This window comes from Martes martes (genome assembly GCF_963455335.1).
Source record: "Martes martes genome assembly, chromosome: 2".
NCBI lineage: Eukaryota > Metazoa > Chordata > Mammalia > Carnivora > Mustelidae > Martes > Martes martes.
The window spans coordinates 60,459,263-60,477,778 of record NC_137889.1 but is presented as its reverse complement, the minus strand read 5'-3'; the positions used below and the strand labels follow the sequence as shown (position 1 = coordinate 60,477,778).

Here is an 18,516-nt window from a genome sequence, read left to right as displayed (position 1 = left end):
GGTTGCTGGCTGGGTTCACCCCTTTGTGGGGAACTGCGCATTCCTGTGCACAGAGAGGACAGGACTCGACTCCCCAGCCTGATTTGTATTTCACGGAAGGCCATGGTGGTTGAGGACACTCACAGTTGTGGGATCCAGGAGGTGTTACAGGAACCAGATGCTCCTTGTACGAAAGTTTCAGGGAGAGGATGAGCAAGAACAAGTTACCGGAAAATGTTTACGCTTGCCCATGGATTTTCAAAGAAGGTCTGACCACTCTTGTTCTCTGAGCGTTCCGCTCTCTAGAACCTATTCATGTCCACGGAACCAGGAAAGCTTTAGGGTGGGATCCTTTGGTTCCCTAATGACCGGCAGAGACCTCCCCTCTGTGCTCAGGCAGTAGTGGTACCTCCAGACCCGGCTGGGTCAGAAGGTCCCGCTGAATGTGCAAACCAAAAGCTGGGAGCCGGAGGTCCCGTGAGAGCCCAGGGCCCAGCGCTGGTCTGCTTGGCCATTTGCGTTTAAAAATGGTGCTGGCAGCAGCTAAAGCCTTCTCATTGTGCAGTGTTCTTCCACTTCGGGGTGAGCTGGAGCCGTTTGTGCAGCTGCCCAGCTGGCTCCTCAGGACCAAATCCTGCCTGGGAGGCTTTGAGTGGATCAGGAACTCAGGAGCCTTTCGGATGATTCTGAGCTTTGGCCCTCTTCTGCCTGGGGGCTTCCTGCTGTGTGAAGCTTTCCTCAGGGTTCTGTAGCCCGCTGGCCCTCCAGCCTGGGATTGTTACTGATTTCCTCAGGCGAGCTGCGCTCCCCCAGCTGGAGAGCTGCTCCTCTGTAAAATTCCTGAGGATCGAGCAGCAGGGAGGGTGTTACGGTGTATTATCAAGAGAAAAGTCCTTGGAAGAGGCTGGGGAGAGGAAAGGAGGTGCATTCCTGACTGGGAAGTGTTTGGCCTTGAGGGCCTTGTGTTTGGAGAAGCGGGAACCCTGTGGGGGTTGCTGTGGGGGTGAGTCATCCATGTATACAAAGGGAGGAGGTGAGGAGAGATGCATTCCTGGTGGTAGTTAAGGCTGGCTGAGGTCAAATTCCAGCACTGATGCCCTCGATTATGTCCTTTCATCAGTGTGAAACACATTTATTGAGTGCTTACTGTGTGTAGGTAAACTCGTTTTCTTAGGAATTGTCCCATCAGGTGGAGAACCAGAAAATTCAAAATTGGGTGATGATTGGATTATTGGAGGTGAGGACCTGGGTGAGTTGTGGACGGTGCTGAGGAATGGGTGAACTTTGATACGAAGCTGGATGAGGAAGGGCATTAGATGCTTCCTTGGAAAGTTTGTTTCAATTCTTGAAGGCAGGAGGGCTGCTTAAGAGGAGTTTATGCAAGAGAATGGCATGGGAAGATTGCTCTGAAAGTGTCACAGGGAATGAGCAGAGGGGTGTGGAAGAACTTGGAGAAAGCAAAAGCAAATATGAGCTGTGATTGGGAGGCTGCGTCAGAATGAGCCCGGGAGCAAGGAAGAAGGCCTGATGGAAGGGAAGGAATGTGGGGTGACCAGGGAAGGATGTATTTAAGGTGTCGAAGCCCTGGCATTCAGTGGCTTTGGGACTCCCGATTTTCTGGCTTGCACTGGAACAGAGAGGAGGACGCGATTTGACGTTCTCAGATGATGTATTAAGTTAGGCCAAGCTTCTGGAAACACTAACATTTCAGCAGTGTAACTGTGCAGGGTCCCACATTTCTCAGTCTTGCCGAGTCGGCGGTGCCTCTGCTGGCTGTTGGGGACAGTGGCCCTCATGTAGGGATTCAGGGATTCACTTTGTCTCTTGGACCCACCCGCAGGGCTGTAGATAGGTTCCCAAGTGTTTCAGCCCACTGGTCTCAGGTCTAACTTCCTCTCTCAGCCCCAGAGCCAGACTGGGGTAGTGCAAAGGAGGGCAGTGGGGCAGTGTTGGGAGAGCCGGGAAGTGTTTTGTGAGCTGCAAGGTTCAGCTTGAGGTGGAGGGATGGTCCCATGGATGGCCCCAATGAGAAGGTCTGGATGGCATTTGGGAATGGGTGCTTGGTTGAGCAGGAGGTTGTTAGTAGACATGGGAAGCAGCAGTGTTAGAGGTAGAAGAGTGGGGCCCAAAGGAGGAGTCTTGGAGAGCACACTTTGGGTGGTGACTTCAGCTGGTGGGGCTCTCTGGCCATCAGCGTCCTTACTTGCAAGAGGGCACTGGTGTCTCCTTGGAGGGGATGGCAAGAGCCCGCAGACCGCAGCCAGGCCAGCAGTGATTCCCACCTGGGGGGTTTCCTTCCCGCGCTGTATCGTGAGCACTCAGCCTTGTCTTTCTGTTTGTCAGGAACCGTGGTGTATGGTGAGCCCATCACTGCCAGCTTGGGGACTGATGGCTCCCACTACTGGAGCAAGAACTGGGCCAAGGCCGCTGCTTTTGTCACCTCCCCGCCCCTGAGCCCTGACCCGACCACTCCGGACTTTCTGAACTCCTTGCTGTCCTGGTGAGTCCTGGTGACCCGGTCATACTCCCCATTCCCAGCCTCTCCCCAGACTGGCTGACCCATCAGGGTACAGCCTGGTGGACAGAAGCAGACTCGCACACAGAGAGACCTTTGTTCTCAAAATTGAGATTGCAGAGCGGGAACGGGGCATTATCGCACTGACGTTGTTCTGCGGGGAAAATTCAGATAAAACCTGTGCCATCTTGAAAGTCAACCAGCGAGGATGAAGTATCAGAAGGCTTCCAGTGTGGCGCTGCATCACCCAAAGATTAGATACCTCACGGAAGGGATTTAGATACACAGCAGTGTTACAATGAAGCTTCAGGACCGGGTTGCTTCCTCCTCAATGTCCTGTCTCCTGAGGGGGGAGGATAGGCTAGTTCAGAAACTTCCGGTGGTTTGGCAAATGAAAAAAAATCTGTCCAAGGGTGACTGGACGTCAAAGATTAGTTAAAAGCCGGCTGTGTGTTTTCCTTCCAGCGGAGATCTGCAGGTCACTGGCAGTGCCCACTGTACATTCAACACTGCCCAGAAGGCTGTAGGGAAGGACAACTTCACCCTGATCCCTGAAGGCACCAATGGCACCGAGGAGCGGATGTCTGTCATCTGGGATAAGGCTGTGGTAAGGAGCAGGGGCCTCGCTTGTGAACTGGTATCCGCTTGCCCCTGCCTCCTCGTCTCACGGTTGTGGGTCTCACGGAGGCCTTGAAATGGCAGTGGAGAGAATTCTAGAAGCTGGTACTTGTGTGACAGTATTTTTCCAGTTTGGAAATCCCAGACAGCTCCTTAGAGGTCATTTCCTCCTAAACATTACATATGTATTTATTATCGTTGTCCTCTGGGTCAGTGGAGACTGGGAAAAAAAAAAACAAAACCAACCCAGAGACTTTTTAAAATAAGGACTTTTTTGATCACTCAGGCAAACACTTTTTTAGCAACCTGGTGGTGACCGGTCTCAGGCAATCTTCCACTCTGGGAAATGGGCTCCGTTTCCTTAAAACTGTCTCTTCGGGCTCTCTGGAGTTAACCTTTCTGCCTGCTGCAGGCTTCTGGCAGGCTTGTTTTGAATGTCCACCAACCTTTCCGGGGTCCTTTGGGCTCTGATTTGCAGTGTTTTAAAACGTAGTAACACAACAGGTTTTTCTGGTTCTTAACGATTTCTTTAGATTATGGAAACAATATGTCCTTATTCCAAAAAGAGTAGGGAAGGGAGTCAAAATCCCTCATCACACATCTTTCAGATAACTGCAATGAACATTTTTGACAAATGTCCTTCTGGTTTTTGCCGGTGCAAGAGCACACGTGTGTGTGTATGCTATGTGTGTGTGTGAGTGGGTAGGTAACACTGGCATCATCTATATATATATATTTTGTGGCCTGTTTCATAAAAAAATATTTTGTGGCCTGTTTTATGAAAACAAGGTATCATGAAAATACCACCACTTCCTTAAATGTACTTGAAGAACTTGGCCTTTGGTAGCAGCAGATTCCATCTTAATGCTGGTCTGTAATTCATTGGTCATTCTTTGAATGTTCATATTGTTTTCTTTTTTTTAGAAAAAGAAATTTTTTTTTTAACTGGGACGAACATCTTGTATACACATCCTTGGACAGATTTTTAATGATGCTTGTAGGAGAAATTTCTAGAAGTGGTATTCGTGGATCAGAGGGTTTGTATATTTTTGAGGCTGTTTATGCCGACTTCTGCCGCTAGGCCCAAATTGGTATTATCACCAGCAAAACAGAAGTCTTACTGACACGGGTGGCGCATTTGTTTTACACTTAATTCTTCAGTGACTGATTGCAGCGAATTTCTTTTTCGTGTCCTTAATTCGACATTTGTCTTTCTCTCTCTCGATACTTGCTCATTTTCTTTGCTCATTTTTCTACGAGCTTCAGAGCGGGCTCCTTAACTCAGAAACAGGCAGTCATTTCCTCAGAGTCTATCTGAAGGGAAGAGGAAGACAAGCGGTAGAGACGAGGAGCTGCAGGGAAGGCTGTGAGGAGACCGGGGCTGGCCCCTACGGAATGCCACGGACAGCCAGACACCGGCCTAGGACCTCTGACTGGGCCAGACTGGAAGCCGAGGGCTGCACCGTGGTTGTGAAAAGACCAGTTTTTCCAGCCAAGCAGTGTTTCCTGAAGAGCCCGTGCTTCAATTTTTTTTTTCCTTAACTTTTTACTTATAGATTCAGAGGAAGTTAACAAAGACAAGACAGAGGGGTCCTGTGTACCCTTTATCCGGTCTCACCGATGCATGATTATGGCACCATACCCAAGCCCACAGAGTGACAGTGTTGCAATGTTCGCATGTGGTTCTGTGTCATTTTGCCATACGTAGGGTCATGTAACCACCTCCACAGTCAGGACCCAGATTTCGTCCATCGCCACAAAGACCCCCCTCTTTTGCTGCCCTGTGCTAGTCGCACTGACACCCAGCCCCTGGAGGAATCCCCACCTCGTCCCTTGTCTGTCCTCCATCTCCATAACTTCGTTATTTTGAGAGTGGGCTAGAAATAAAGCCTTGTGGTATGTGGCCTTTTGAGATTGGTTCTTTGACTCTGCACAATGCCCTTAACATCCATCCAAATTGTGTGGATCTAATGCGTGTTCCTGCTTTTGCTAAGGAGTGTTCCACCCTTCAGCTTTTTAACTTGCTTTTGGGGTGTACGTGTGTGTCATACTCTTCAGGTTACTGGGAAGATGGACGAGAACCAGTTTGTGGCCGTGACCAGCACCAATGCAGCCAAAGTCTTCAACCTTTACCCTCGGAAAGGCCGCATTGCTGTGGGATCTGATGCTGACCTGGTCATCTGGGACCCCGACAGTGTCAAAACCATCTCTGCCAAGACCCACAACAGCGTAAGTCCTGTTAACTGCATGGACCCAATCCCGAACGAATTAGAGTCCCAGAAAGAGACTGAGGCAGGGCGAGTCCCCAGAAAGAGCTTGCTGTGATAGGAATAAACTTTTTCCCAGGGTATATTATAACTTGTAATTTGCCGAGGGGGAAAAAAAAAAAAGCTGTCTTCTTATCTTTGGTCAGGACAGTAAGACTGTTCCTCTTCTCAGCATTTTGGAGTTCTTTATAGGTAGAGCTCTCTGTCTGTAGACCTTCAGAGCCTCCAAAGTCATGCCAAGATGTCAGAAGCTTCTAGAAGTCAGGCACTGCCCCATTTTAATGGTGGAGGGCAGCACCTTTCATGGCAGTGCCTGCCACAGTGGACCCACAGCAAATATTCAGATGCCCATTGGGCACTTCTCTTCTTTTAAGCCACTGCTTTCTCATGTCAGTGTTCTAGACAAAACCTCTCAATGACAGATGGCTCTTGTGGTCTTAAAGGAATGAACTTTGAGTTGACTTTTTCCCTCCATCCCGTTGGCTGGCTTAGCTTCCCAGCATAGTGTTACAGCTACACCTACGTGTAACTTAGATCACAACCTTGTGGGGATCTAGAACGGCCTTGGCGGGCAGAGCTCCTAGGGTCCTGCCCAGTGAACATGCCTGTTCATATGCATTAACAACGCTGTCCCATTCACTCTTCATGGGGCCTTCTCAGTAAAGAGATGGCACCATGACCACAGTTGCTTAGTGGGAAGATAGGAAAAGGAAGCTTTGAGAGCTTATGTGACCAGTCTGATGTTACATGGCTATTTTGTGGTAGAACCGGAACTAGAACCCCCAATTGTCCAGGGTTCTTCCCTAGCAGACCACACATGCAGCCTCTTGGGCAGGCTTAGACGGAGACAATGCTTCCCCTCCCTGGCAGTCCCTTCTGCAGAGGGGATGGGTGAACGGGGCTCATTATTTAAGCTGTGGATGACTTAGCTAAGGGGTGTGCGTGTGGAGCCCTTACCGTGGCAGGAGAGAGGCTGTGAGGAAGAGAGGATTTGAGGAGACAGAGTCTGCTATTCACGTGTCGCTCCCAAACTTTCCCAGAGTGATAGCACTGCCCTGCCTCTACTTCCAGGCAGCCCCGTGTAAGAGAAGTGCCTCTGATCTGTCCTCACCTGAATGGTTTGGAGAGTCCACACTAAACACATTTGTGCAGCATTAATCATCCGGGAAAATACAAATGAGAGGGTTTCCCAGCGTAATACGGTGTTTCATACTACTGGGCTAATTAGCTTTAATTTGGAGCATTTAGCTAACTATTACTGAGCCCGTTGCTAGAAGCGTCTGCCTGGGCTTTTCAGGCATCCAGCCAGATGAGTCATTTTAGGGAGCCCCAGGGTTGGATGTAGGTTAAAAGTGTCTATACCTGGTGAGCAACGCAGCCTCACTGCCTTGCAGTTTGGCGGAGGGGAGGGTCGGTTCTGTATTCCCTGAGCTGTGATCCAATCATTGGGCTTGTTAGTTTGTTAGTTTTAAGTGATGTAGATTCATGGGGCTGGTTCTTCCCATCTTTTACAAAATGGGGGATGGCTCAAAACCCTTTTAGTCATTTGTGATCTGTCGTTTATAGGCAATTAAATCAGCATGGCTCTGTCATTAAAGAGCTCGCAGTCCTATTGTGAAAGGACAATAGAAAAAAAACCAGACCATGGATGACTAGACATTTCCTAAATGCCTGGTCTGTGCCAAGTACCGTGCTGGATGCTTCTGTTCCTTTTATTTCCTTGAATCTTGGCATCAGTCCTGCGGGGTGGGCTTTATCCCAGGGAAATGAGGAGCCGTGAGGGACTTGTCCAAAGTCACACAGCCGGGGTATGGCAGACCTGGGATATGAACCCAGGGCGGATGGCCCCACATCCAGGGTGGTCGCCAGTCCTCCATTAGGGCGCAAGAAGAGCTTGTTGGAGTGTAGACACAGGTGTGGAGTAAAAGATGGGGCTTGATGGCCTCAGGGTGACACACACCCTGTCCAAGGTCGGAGATGACAGGAATCTGACAGTGTGATCTACCCGCGTATGTTGCTTTCGTGTTGTCATATTCATGTAAGCCTCGGGGGAGAGGCAGATGGCGAACCTGTAGTTTTGAGGCAGGATTCAAGTGATCTACTCAGAATTCCACACACAACTCCTGGATTTCACCAAATCCGAGATGCCTTGATATGAAGCTATCTATTCCCTGAGTTTGCATACCACCATGAAAGAAGACGCACCACTTTGAGTCTACTATGAGACTCCTTTAGGGCTCGCCTGTGCTTCACATAGGACAACTGAGAGGCGACTCTGCCCTGGAGAAAGGGGGGCAGAGAATCCTGTGTGCCTCGAAACATCGGCATTGGGTGCCGAGCAGGCAGAATATGTCCTGAGAGGCTGAGCTGCAAGCCGGTCCTCCCGCACATTGGTGGTGTGAATTCCTGCTGCCACAGCAGTCCACAGAAATGTCAGGCTGAGCAATTGATGTGAAATGGCCTCAGCATGGTCACCCCCTGGGCTGGTGGGAAAAGCCAAGCTAGAGCCCGCCCGCAGAGCTCATTCCGTTGCTGTGAGACACGCACTGATTCCAGGCATGAGTGTCTTCAAATGGATGACAGACAGTCCAGACTTGAGGACACACAGTCTGGTCCCAGAGTGCATTATGGAGCCACCCCTCCCCTCCTTCCTGCAGGTGTGTCTCTGCCTCACTCCTCAGGTAACTTCCACAGGATTCTTTGGGGTCTCGAGCAGTGCCGACGGCCTTTCCCTGCTGTCTTTAACCAACAGCACGGCATTCCGACGCTGAATGTGAGCTGTGAAGCCAGCCCAGGGCTCCCCATCCTCCTGAGCCACTGTGCCAGGCAGAAATGTTCTGAACTGCACTGTCCCATTACAGCTCTCTCTTCACAGGCTGACCCCTGAATGCTGATAACCTGTCTGACTTTCCCCAGAAAGCCATGCTGCTTTCTCTGGTGAGAGCTTCCCTGTGAATTCTCCAGCCACCGTCATTCATGCCTGGGAACAGGGCAGGCAGGAAGAAGTGCAGGACATTGTGGAACCTGGGGAAGGAGCACAGGGTGAATCGAAGCTGGGGGATGGGACCGGGGCCTCCTCTTTTCTGTTGCCTTCTTCTGCAACAGCAGACTCACATGCATGCAAAGATCCCGCCTGTCTTCCAAGAGGAAGCCCGGATATGTCACCCTGCAAAGCCTGAAGCTAGAAGGATAGCTTCATGGTTCCAGAAGTCAACTAGACGTCAACATTTCATTGAAGGAATTGGCTCGAGTTCCCACAGGCTTTTCACTCAGGGACTGCCGTTGAACCTTGTTGCTAACAGATTGAGAACCAGGAAAGCCAATGGGAAAACCTGCTCATGGGTGGCCCCATTTCAAAATTTAGAACTTGGTCAGAGAAGATCTTCAGATTTTAGCCCAATGGGTGCTTTAGTCAGTAAGGACAAAGCTGCCGCTCGTACAAGGAATCCCTTCCTTTGTATTTGTGTAGCATTTACAAACCCTCGTGCTTTTCCACACAGTTTTTCTGATCAGCTGTTTTCCCCCCAGAGTTTTGAGAGGCAGGGAAAGATAATTCTAGACAGGAAAGTGAAGACAGATTAAGTGCCTGCTGGGGTGGGCATTTGGGACAGGGCCTTTCTTTTGTTTGTGAGGTCTTGCGCAGGGTGTATGCTAACGTTTTCGTGCTCTCTCTTCCTAGTCTCTCGAGTACAACATCTTCGAGGGCATGGAGTGCCGTGGCTCTCCGCTGGTGGTCATCAGCCAGGGGAAGATCGTCCTGGAGGATGGCACCCTGCATGTCACCGAAGGCTCTGGGCGTTATATCCCCCGGAAGCCCTTCCCTGATTTTGTTTACAAGCGTATCAAGGCGAGGAGCAGAGTGAGTAGCTTTGATCTTACAAACTGTTTTTATTATGGGTTACGTTCAATTCTGTACATGCCGACTAAGCACTTTGAGTTAGAATATTGAGAGGAGGAGGTGGAGGAGTATGGAGGAGAGATGGCTCATGAATAAGGGATACATGATCTTTTTATTTCTGGAGCTCAGAATATCAGTAGATGAGTCAGGTATGTCCATAGCCAGCCAGAATGAAGTAAGACTGGTGTGTGTGGGATGTATAGTGGTTCAGAGGAGGTAGCCACTGCCGTGGGATCCTAGGGAAAAGTGTCATGGGGAGAGGGCATTTTGAGTTGGGTTTTGAGGATGAGGTAGGAGTTTGAGAAGTCAAAGAAGGGAGACAAGGAAATTAGAATGTCATGAGCAGGGAAGATGTACAGTGTATTCAGGGCGTGGTAAGGCACTGGTACTTGAGGACTGTGAGGCAGAGAACGGACAGAGCTGTGAGGGAATTACAGAGAGAGTGAGATTGAAAAGAAGTTTGAGCGCCTGATCTTGAACATGAGCTCAAATCTTTTCACATCATGTTTGGAGTTTCGAACTTGGTTATAAGTTAAAGTGCCTCCGGGGGGACAATGGTAAGAGACATTAGTCAGTTTTTGTAGAGTAACCAACTACCCATGGTCCACCTTGGGGGAACTTCAGCCTGGAGTGGTGGGGGCTGGCTCCTCGCTGACATCTGTCCCCACTGTATGTGTCCATAAGGGGAGCCCTCCATCCCCGCATCTCACAGGCCTGTCCTAACTGCCGTTCCTTCCCCCTTCAGAGAGTTGCCTGGGAGATGTCCTCTGTGAACGTGGCCTGAGTCAAGGGGCTCTTGTGTTTTGCAGCTGGCAGAGCTGAGAGGGGTTCCTCGTGGCCTGTATGACGGACCTGTGTGTGAGGTGTCTGTGACACCCAAGACTGTCACTCCGGCCTCCTCGGCTAAGACATCTCCTGCCAAGCAGCAGGCCCCACCTGTCCGGAACCTGCACCAGTCTGGATTCAGTTTGTCTGGTACGGTTATGGTTTGGTTGGGCCCAGTTCCACGGGACCTTTCTCGCTGAACCAGCAAGGCTCATTTCGTTTTGTTTTGTTCCTCCAAAGATTTTATTTATTTATTTGACAGAGAGAGAGAGCCATAGAGCACAAGTGGAGTGAATGGCAGAGGGGGAGGTAGAAGTAGGCTTCCCACTGAGCAGGGAGCCCAATGTGGATCTCGATCTCAGGACCCTGGGATCATGACCTGAGCTGAGGGCAGATGCTTAACCGACTGAGCCATCCAGGTGCCCCAAGGTGTGCTTTCGTTAAAGGGGGGAACTGGGAAGGAATGATGTTCATGAGAAATACTAATATCCCCAGAAATGTAATTCCTACGAAATGACCAGTTGGGTCATTTCAGAATCTTGACATGAGTTTACATCACATACAACGTCATGATGTGCATACTCTGTATATATAGAACTTGATGTAGTAAGAGGACATTTCTCCAAAGTCTCGTGTCCATCCTAAAAGAGGGTGTTGTGGTATTTCAGAACTCTCTTTGCCCCCATGTATGCAGCACATCGTGGTAGCTCAGCCTGTGGGGTCTGGAGCTTGAATAGCTTGACTGTAGCCAGACACAGCTATGCCTCAGTCCCCTCATCTATGGAATGGGTATAAGAGTAGTGGCTACCTCGTGGGGCTGTCAGAAGGTTTAAACAAATGACCATCCATGTAAAGTGCTCACAGCAGAGCCATTTGATAGTTGTTATTTGTATGATGTCAGCAAAGGTGAGCCGTCCAGATTGTCAGGCTTCCTTACTTGAAACTTGTGCTCCTCCATTTGGTCTATGGCTAAAAGCCTTCTTTTCAAGCTCCCTGAGCCACAGATAAGTATCCCACTCTATGGGATGTTAAAGAAACAGTTAATCTGATAGGTTTTTTTCCCTTGTCAAATATGCGGGGTTTCAGAAAGTTACCATGTATAATTCCATCTGTGGGTTACCAATTTTCAAAAATTTTATTATTTCGGTTTTTTATTTTTTTAGAGGGAGGAGGGACAGAGGGAGAGGGAGAAAGAGAATCTTTTTTTTTTTTTTTAAGATTTTATTTATTTATTTGACAGAGATCACAAGTAGGTAGAGAGGCAGGCAGAGAGACAGGAAGGGAAGCAGGCTCCCCGCTGAGCAGAGAGCCTGATGCAGGGCTCCATCTCAAGACCCCAGGATCATGACTTGAGCCAAAGGCAGAGACTTGAACCCACTGAGCCACCCAGGTGCCCCGAGAAAGAGAATCTTAACAGGCGCCAGCCACATCCAGTGTAGAGCCCATGGGGCTTGATCTCAGGACCCTATGATCATGACCTGAGCCGAAACCAAGAGTCAGACACTTAACCAACTGAGCCACCTACGAATTTTCAAAAAATTTTGAGAAGAACAAGCGCTAGTTTTGTCAGAGAGTGAAATGGGCATCGTCATGTCTGTGTTCTTTTATCTGATTGGGCCATTCCAATCTAGGGACGCATCCGCACTCTTACTCCTGGTTACACAGCAGAGATACAGAGTTGGGGGAACAGAATGCTGGAGAGAAGGCTGTAGAAGCCTTCAGAAAAGCCACACAGTCTGACTATCGAGGACACAGGCAGGCTGCAGTCTCAGTCAGTCTCCAGCTGAAACATGGTGTTATTTTATATACAGTTTTACTCTTTCAAGGGAGGGACCCAGCCAGCTTTTGCAAGGACTGCTTTCCAGGGTCGGTGATTTCTTTGGCTACCTTAGGCAGGTCCCTTTTTTGCAGTTTAAACTTGCAGTGAGGTTTTGGGAGAGGAATAGAGACGGCCTGGCCCTTTTTCTCCTGGGCTGTGCTGTTCTGGTTTAGAGGGGGAACTGCTGTAACTGCCGCCACTTCACGCGACCCTTTTTGACCCCCATCCCTGTCTCCTCTCCAGGTGCTCAGATCGATGACAACATTCCCCGCCGCACCACCCAGCGCATTGTGGCTCCCCCTGGTGGCCGTGCCAACATCACCAGCCTGGGCTAGAGGCCCGGCCCACAGCCTACTTGGGGATGGGGGATGGGACACCTGAGGACATTCTGAGACTTCCTTCCTTTTTTTTTTTTAAGAGCCTGTGATAGTTACTGTGGGGCAGCCAGTTCACGGGGCTCCCTCTTGGGCCCTGCACTCCGTCCCTCACCCGGAGTCACTGATTTTGCTCACCCCTTCCCTATACATCTAAGGAATATCACACCCAAGCCTACCCACCAACCCCATACACGGAACTGCATCCAACACTCAGACATGCGAAACAAAGCAAATCACAACGAGGGCGTTTTTCATCTCTAACCTCTGTTGTACTTGTTACCATCTTCTTTTTCATGGGGGGAGGGGGGCGGGGTGGGGGGAAGATAAAGTGAATTGCCCAGAGCTGCCTTTTTCTTTTTAAATTTTGAAACGTTTTCTTCATGGGTTTGGGGAAAGGGTGGGTGGGGGAGGGGGGAGAGTAAGTTTTTGTTTATTTGTTTTTTTTTTTCTTTTTACATACTAAATTGGGACGCCTAATTCAATATTAATACAAGGGGTTTGAACTGGACATCCTAATGATGCAATTATGTAACCATCGAGCTGCTTCAGGGTGGTTGGCAGACTAGTGTCCCTCCTGAGAGGCTCCGAAATGTCCGCATTGCATTCCATCGTCTTCTGCGTCAACTGTTGATAAAGGCAGGTTTTCTTTTGGCCTAGATTTTGCTGCAGATTACATTTCTCGAGAATTCTCTTCTCCTTTCTTAACATCTTTTCTGCTCTCTCTCTCTCTCTCTCGCGCTAGCTTTTTCATTCATGACTGTTTTCACGTCTGTCCCTTTCTTTGTGTTTCCTTCAGCCCTTGTCTCCAAGACCCACATTTTTTACCCGTTCCCCCGTGTCTTCTCAGATGACCAGGTCTCCTGTCTTAGCGTGGTCGTAAGAACCTGCCTAGAAGGGTTTGAGCTTTGTCACTGCAGCCATAGTAATATGCTTTCCTAGTCCACACACGACTGGTGCTACCCACCCACCCCCACCAGGATATGCGTTTGAGTTCGGGATGCTTCCGGGTGCAGTGGAAGGGCTGAGCTACCCACACTCACCTGTGGGCTCAGCATAGAAACTCGAACAGTACTGAGATGTTGCAGAAACCTGAGGCTATAGGACATAAGTTTTTTCCTCCGTGCAATGCTAACTAGCTAAAGAAAAATGCGGTCAAATCTGTACATTGAGCCCCATGACCCAAGTGAACCAGTCATCCTGGAGCCGGCCACCAGCTCAGTGTTGAGCTGGTGCAGGTCTGACCCTGAGGCCTGCTCTTTCCCGGCTAAAAGTATCTTTTGGGATTCCAGAGCACTCTGGGGCTTCTCATTTCGGGGCAAAAAGTATTTTCTTGTTCAATTGTTTTGGGAGATGTCATGCAGTACTTCTACACGAGATACATTCCAAGACCCCCAGTGGATACCTGAAATCGCAAATAGTACTAAACTCTATATGTATTTTTTTTCCCCATATGTACTTGTGATATACTTTAATTTATAAATTAGGCACTGTAGGAGGTTAACAACAACAATAATAAAATAGAATAATTGTAACAATATACTGTAATAAAAGTGATGTGGATGTGGTCTCTCTTTCTCAAAATACCTTATTCCATACTCACCCTTCTTGGGATGACGTCAGCTGGTAAGATGGCTATGTGATGGGATGAAGTGACGTGAATGACGTAGGCACTGTGAGCGGCAGCTCCTGCTGACCTCCTGATGGTACGTCAGAGGGGGGAGCACCTGCTTCTGGACATTGGTTGACCGCCAAGAACGGAAGCCTCGAAAAGCAAGACCACAGATGAACGGGCCCTACCGTATAAGGTGGCCTTCTAAACTCAGAAAATCCTTGGGAAATTCGACTTAGAGTCCATTTTACTTTGTGAGGGGGAACAGCTATTGAAGGAGCGATAGGTCCCGTCAGAGCTGTTGTGGGGAGAAGATCTTACAAATCAAGCATGTGGCCCCCAAAGAGACCGCAGGTGACCTTGTGTCCACATCCCCGCCCTCGTATCCATGACACTTCCCGCTAGCTGCCTTCGTGTCGGGCCTTGTCTTTGCCGATTCGTGTTGCATTTCCTTCCAAATGCGTTTACAGGTTCTCTTAAGCAATGTTAACGTTTGCAGGCTTTTACTGAACCAAATCTGCTTTCGTAAAGCATAACACGGAGAAGTAGGTCACTTACATCACACTCGTCTCTCCACACGTTTTGCCTTTGGGGTTATGGTTGGGGTTTATTTTTGGTTGTTGTTGTTGTTTGTTATTTTAACAGTAAATTGCACTTTTAAAGAATAATTGGTTAACTTAATATATTTGCTTTTTTTTTTTCTCACCTGCACTTAGAGGAAATTTGAACAAGTTGGAAAAAAATTTTTTTTTGTTTCAATTCTAAGAAACACTTGCAGCTCTTTTAGTATTCACTGAGTCTTCCTGTTTTTTCCTGTAGCAGGTCATGGTGGTTTTGGTTATTTTGATTGTTTTTTTAAAACAATTTAAAACCTGAAGATTTCTGCAGGCTGTGTAAGCATGTTTACCTGTTGGCTTGCTTTGTGTGTCTGTTAAATGAATGTCATATGTAAATGCTAAAATAAATGGACAGTGTCTCCGAACTGAGTAAACAGTGACTTGATGCTCTAAAAACATTGTAGGATTTAATCATAGATGGTTTCTAACCCTTGGAATTGTGATTGTGACCCATGAGTGGAGGAACTTTCAGTGCTAAAGCTGACGATGTGTGTAGCCAGGAGAGTATCTTCTTCTTTTTTTTTTTTTTTTGTAACCACTGTCTTAATGGCAAAATAATTATGGTAAAAAAAAAAAGGTCTCGTGTTTATTATTCCTTAAGAACTCTGTGTTATATTACCATGGAACGCCTAATAAAGCAAAATGTGGTTGTTTCAGGGGTGTGTCTGTGTTGAGATGTTCAAGGAGGCGGTTGCTGGTCCTGGCCCGCCTGTAGCCTTCCTTCCCGAAGCATTCACGGGTATCTTTGGCCTGGCTTTGCTGACGGTCCCAGTTGAAGAGTTTTCACTGCATGTTGGAAACTTGCAGGCAGCTCTGAGCTTGTGTCCGGGCCACTGAGGTCGAAGGTCAAACGGAACGCTAAACGGCAGAGCTGAGTGTCAGACAGTCATAGGCTATCCCAGCGAGGGCGTGAGATCTTTCCAGAATCAAGCTGCAAACCCAAGTTTGGAAGTGGGAGTCTAGGGGGCACCATGTAGGGTTGGTGTGGTGACTCCTGTGCTCTCTGTGTCCATAGAGCTGGTTCATCCCGGAAAATCTTCAAGCTACAAGGGGGTGTACAAGATAAAGAGACCGGGGTTGACTTGCATCCAAGGCCCAGTCAGTAGCTTGCAGGAAAGCAGGACATAGAGTTCCTCCACGCCCAGAGCAGGTGCCAGGAATGCAGAATGGGGAGGGTGGGGGTGGACCAACCCCAGCCGGCTGGCCGCTGGGTTCCCACAGTCCCTTGTTAACTGATGCTGGTATATTGGGTCTGAAGACACTGAATGAAGGAGGTGTGTGCTTGGGGCTCCCCAGGCCCCTCCTGCGGTTGAGGAAATCTTTCTCTCTTTCCTTTCTTTTTGTTTTCTATCCAGCCCTGTCCAAATAGGATATGAGGTGGTTTACAAAAATATACACACCATACCAAACTATAAACCAGAGTGTTTGAGTGAAGGGAAAATAAGGAAAAATAAGACCTGAGTGGAGTTCGTACCACACACCTGCCCTGAGGTTGTAAACTTGGGAGGGAGCTCTGAGTGTTCTAACAGCAAATCCAAAAAAGGGAGATGCAGCTGGAAGACCACAGAAGCTTTAGAGTGACCAGAATATACATTAGTCCTTCAGAAGGGAAACAGATTACCTGCCCTCCGCTCTACGGGCAAGTCCTGGTGGCCCCCTGTAACCAGTGCTGCATGTCGGTCTGGCTACTGCCTTCACTGTATGAGTGACATCACCGTTACTCAGGAAAATCAAATCTGTCCAGAAGACAGGGGCAGAAAGGCTCACCCTAACCATTATAGGACCCGTGACAAGAAGGGAAAACCCAGGCCACAGCCCATGCTCCTGTTCCCATCCTGGCTTCATCCTACACCAAAAAGTCCCCTTGCTCATGCCCACAGACAGCTCAGCCCCTAGCAAAGAGTCACCCCAAGGTTGTCATCCCTGGCTGTGAGGTCTGCCCTCCGGAGAGGCCCACGTAGATGCTGGGAGGAGGCATGGGTCCGTCAGTGGAGAATGGCAGGGTAGCCAGGAGCAGGTGCTCTAAAGAGAAGGTCCCATGGGATCCACATGGCTAGACGATGGAGCTGGGCAGAGAACTCTCTGGCAGTGTGATTTAATGCAAAGATAGATTTTATTTTATTTTATAATTGTTTTAAAGATTTATTTATTTTAGAAAGAGCGAGAGAGCGAGCACAAGGGGCCAAGAGAAAGAGGGAGAAAGAAGCACACACCGCACTAAGCGTGGAGCCTGATGAGGGCCCGATCTCACCACCCTGAGATCACGACCTGAGCCAAAATCAGAAGTCAGAAGCTTAACCCCCTGAGCTACCCAGGCACCCGTCCAAAGACAGATTTTAAAGCATCTAGGAAAAGCAAAGTAATGCAGACCCTGCAGGAAGGGTTTCCGTCCCGTGTTGGTAATACCCTCCAATAAGTTTCTGTAGCCCACGTATTTTGTAAGAAAAGGCAGATTTACTCTTTTCTCATCAACTGAGGTGGGGATAGGTTTGGATGGGGCCACTGACCAGGTACACATCTTTCGGGAAGCTCCATGGGCCTTTTTTACTCTTCCTGCAAGATAGAGATGATGTCAACCTAACTCGGGTTTAGGACCAAATCGGAAAGGACAAGCCTTACATCAGATGGGGTGCAGAGCCAAGGATTGTGAAAGACCAATGGGAAGCTGCTGGAAACAGTGTCCTCAGGGTCTGTCCTAAAATAGAACCAGATTAGCAGATGATCGGTGACGGCAGAGGTCTTTAGTAGAGAGCTGAGCCTGTTACCGTGACACATCAGAGAGGCTGTCGATTGTCAAACAGAACAATCTGTTGGCTGAAGTCCCCCACTGGACGGTAGCTAACATCACGTGCCAGGCTCTGCTCTAAAGGCATTTCACATGTCCGTGCACTTAGGCTTTGCAGCAACCCAGGAGAGGGCCCCTGGGTACTGGGGACGAGTCAAAAGTACAGAGAGTTAAACAGTTTGCTCAGAGCTGGGCCTTGAACCCGTCCCGTCTGGGGCCAGGGCTCACGTTCTTCATGAGTATTATTTAGTGTTTCTTAGGATTAAATTCCTGCTTAGAAACACATGGGAAAGAGAAGGTGGAAAGTGGCAGAGAGTAAGCCTGTGCGGCCAGTTAGATCCGTGGAGGGAAATCGTGGACAGGCGAGAGCATGGCGAAAGAGAGCGCAACAATCTCATGCAGCTGACACAGATTTGGAGACCTGTGGGCTCTAAGAGAAATAAGAGGCCTACAAAATAGATGGGGCTAGGAGAAAAATGGGTTAGAAGGAGAACAATAATAACTTGAGTATGGTTGAGTTTTATAGAGAAGATTTGGAGAAATTGTATTAATTTGGTGAAAAATTACAAATCGTGTATAGACACAAATGTATATACATAATTAATTTTTATAAGGACCTGGAAAGAAAAAAAGGAATGTCTATTTTTTGGGGTATATTTTATTTATTTATTTATTTATTTGAGATAAAGAGAGAGAGCTGGCAGAAGCAGGGGGAGTGGCAGAGGGAGCGGGAGAAGCAGGCTCCCCACTGAGCAGGGAGCCCAATGCGGAACTCGATCCCAGGACTCTGGGATCCTGAGGTGAACTGAACGCAGATACTGCACCGATTGAGCCATCCAGGAGCCTCAAAAGTAATGTCTGTTGAAAATACTTTGAGGGGCACCTGGGTGGCTCAGTCAGTTAATCATTCAACTCTTGGTCTCAACTCAGGTCTTGAGCTCAGGGTCATGAGTTTGGGGGAAAAAAAATAAATGAAAAGAAAATACTTTGAAAAGGAGCAAAGGGACCTAGATACATAAGTGCATTGCTGTTTTTGAAGACTGGATGTCAAGGGGGGGCAGTCAGGACAGGAACAGCAGATGCCGCCCGTAGCAATGAAGAATGTGGCCTCTACTCAGGGCTTGGGGTCTTGAAGGACGGACATAACGTGAGAGACTCTTGGAAGGAACTCTGGGAGGATTGAAGACCAAACATGATAGCACATAAA

General features: G+C 48.6%; 1 protein-coding gene across 1 annotated transcript in view; it reads left to right on the top strand.

Moving 5' to 3' along the window:
• The window catches only part of DPYSL2 (dihydropyrimidinase like 2), a 68,827-nt gene extending 53,654 nt beyond the window's left edge, over positions 1 to 15,173 (top strand). The window contains exons 9-14 of the mRNA XM_080797614.1: positions 2,323 to 2,479; positions 2,960 to 3,101; positions 5,171 to 5,341; positions 9,059 to 9,238; positions 10,087 to 10,252; positions 12,165 to 15,173. Of these exons, the coding sequence (XP_080653740.1) occupies positions 2,323 to 2,479; positions 2,960 to 3,101; positions 5,171 to 5,341; positions 9,059 to 9,238; positions 10,087 to 10,252; positions 12,165 to 12,256 (908 nt within the window). The 3' untranslated portion in view covers positions 12,257 to 15,173. The remainder of the gene's footprint in view (positions 1 to 2,322; positions 2,480 to 2,959; positions 3,102 to 5,170; positions 5,342 to 9,058; positions 9,239 to 10,086; positions 10,253 to 12,164) is intronic.
• Positions 15,174 to 18,516: the final 3,343 nt, after the last annotated feature.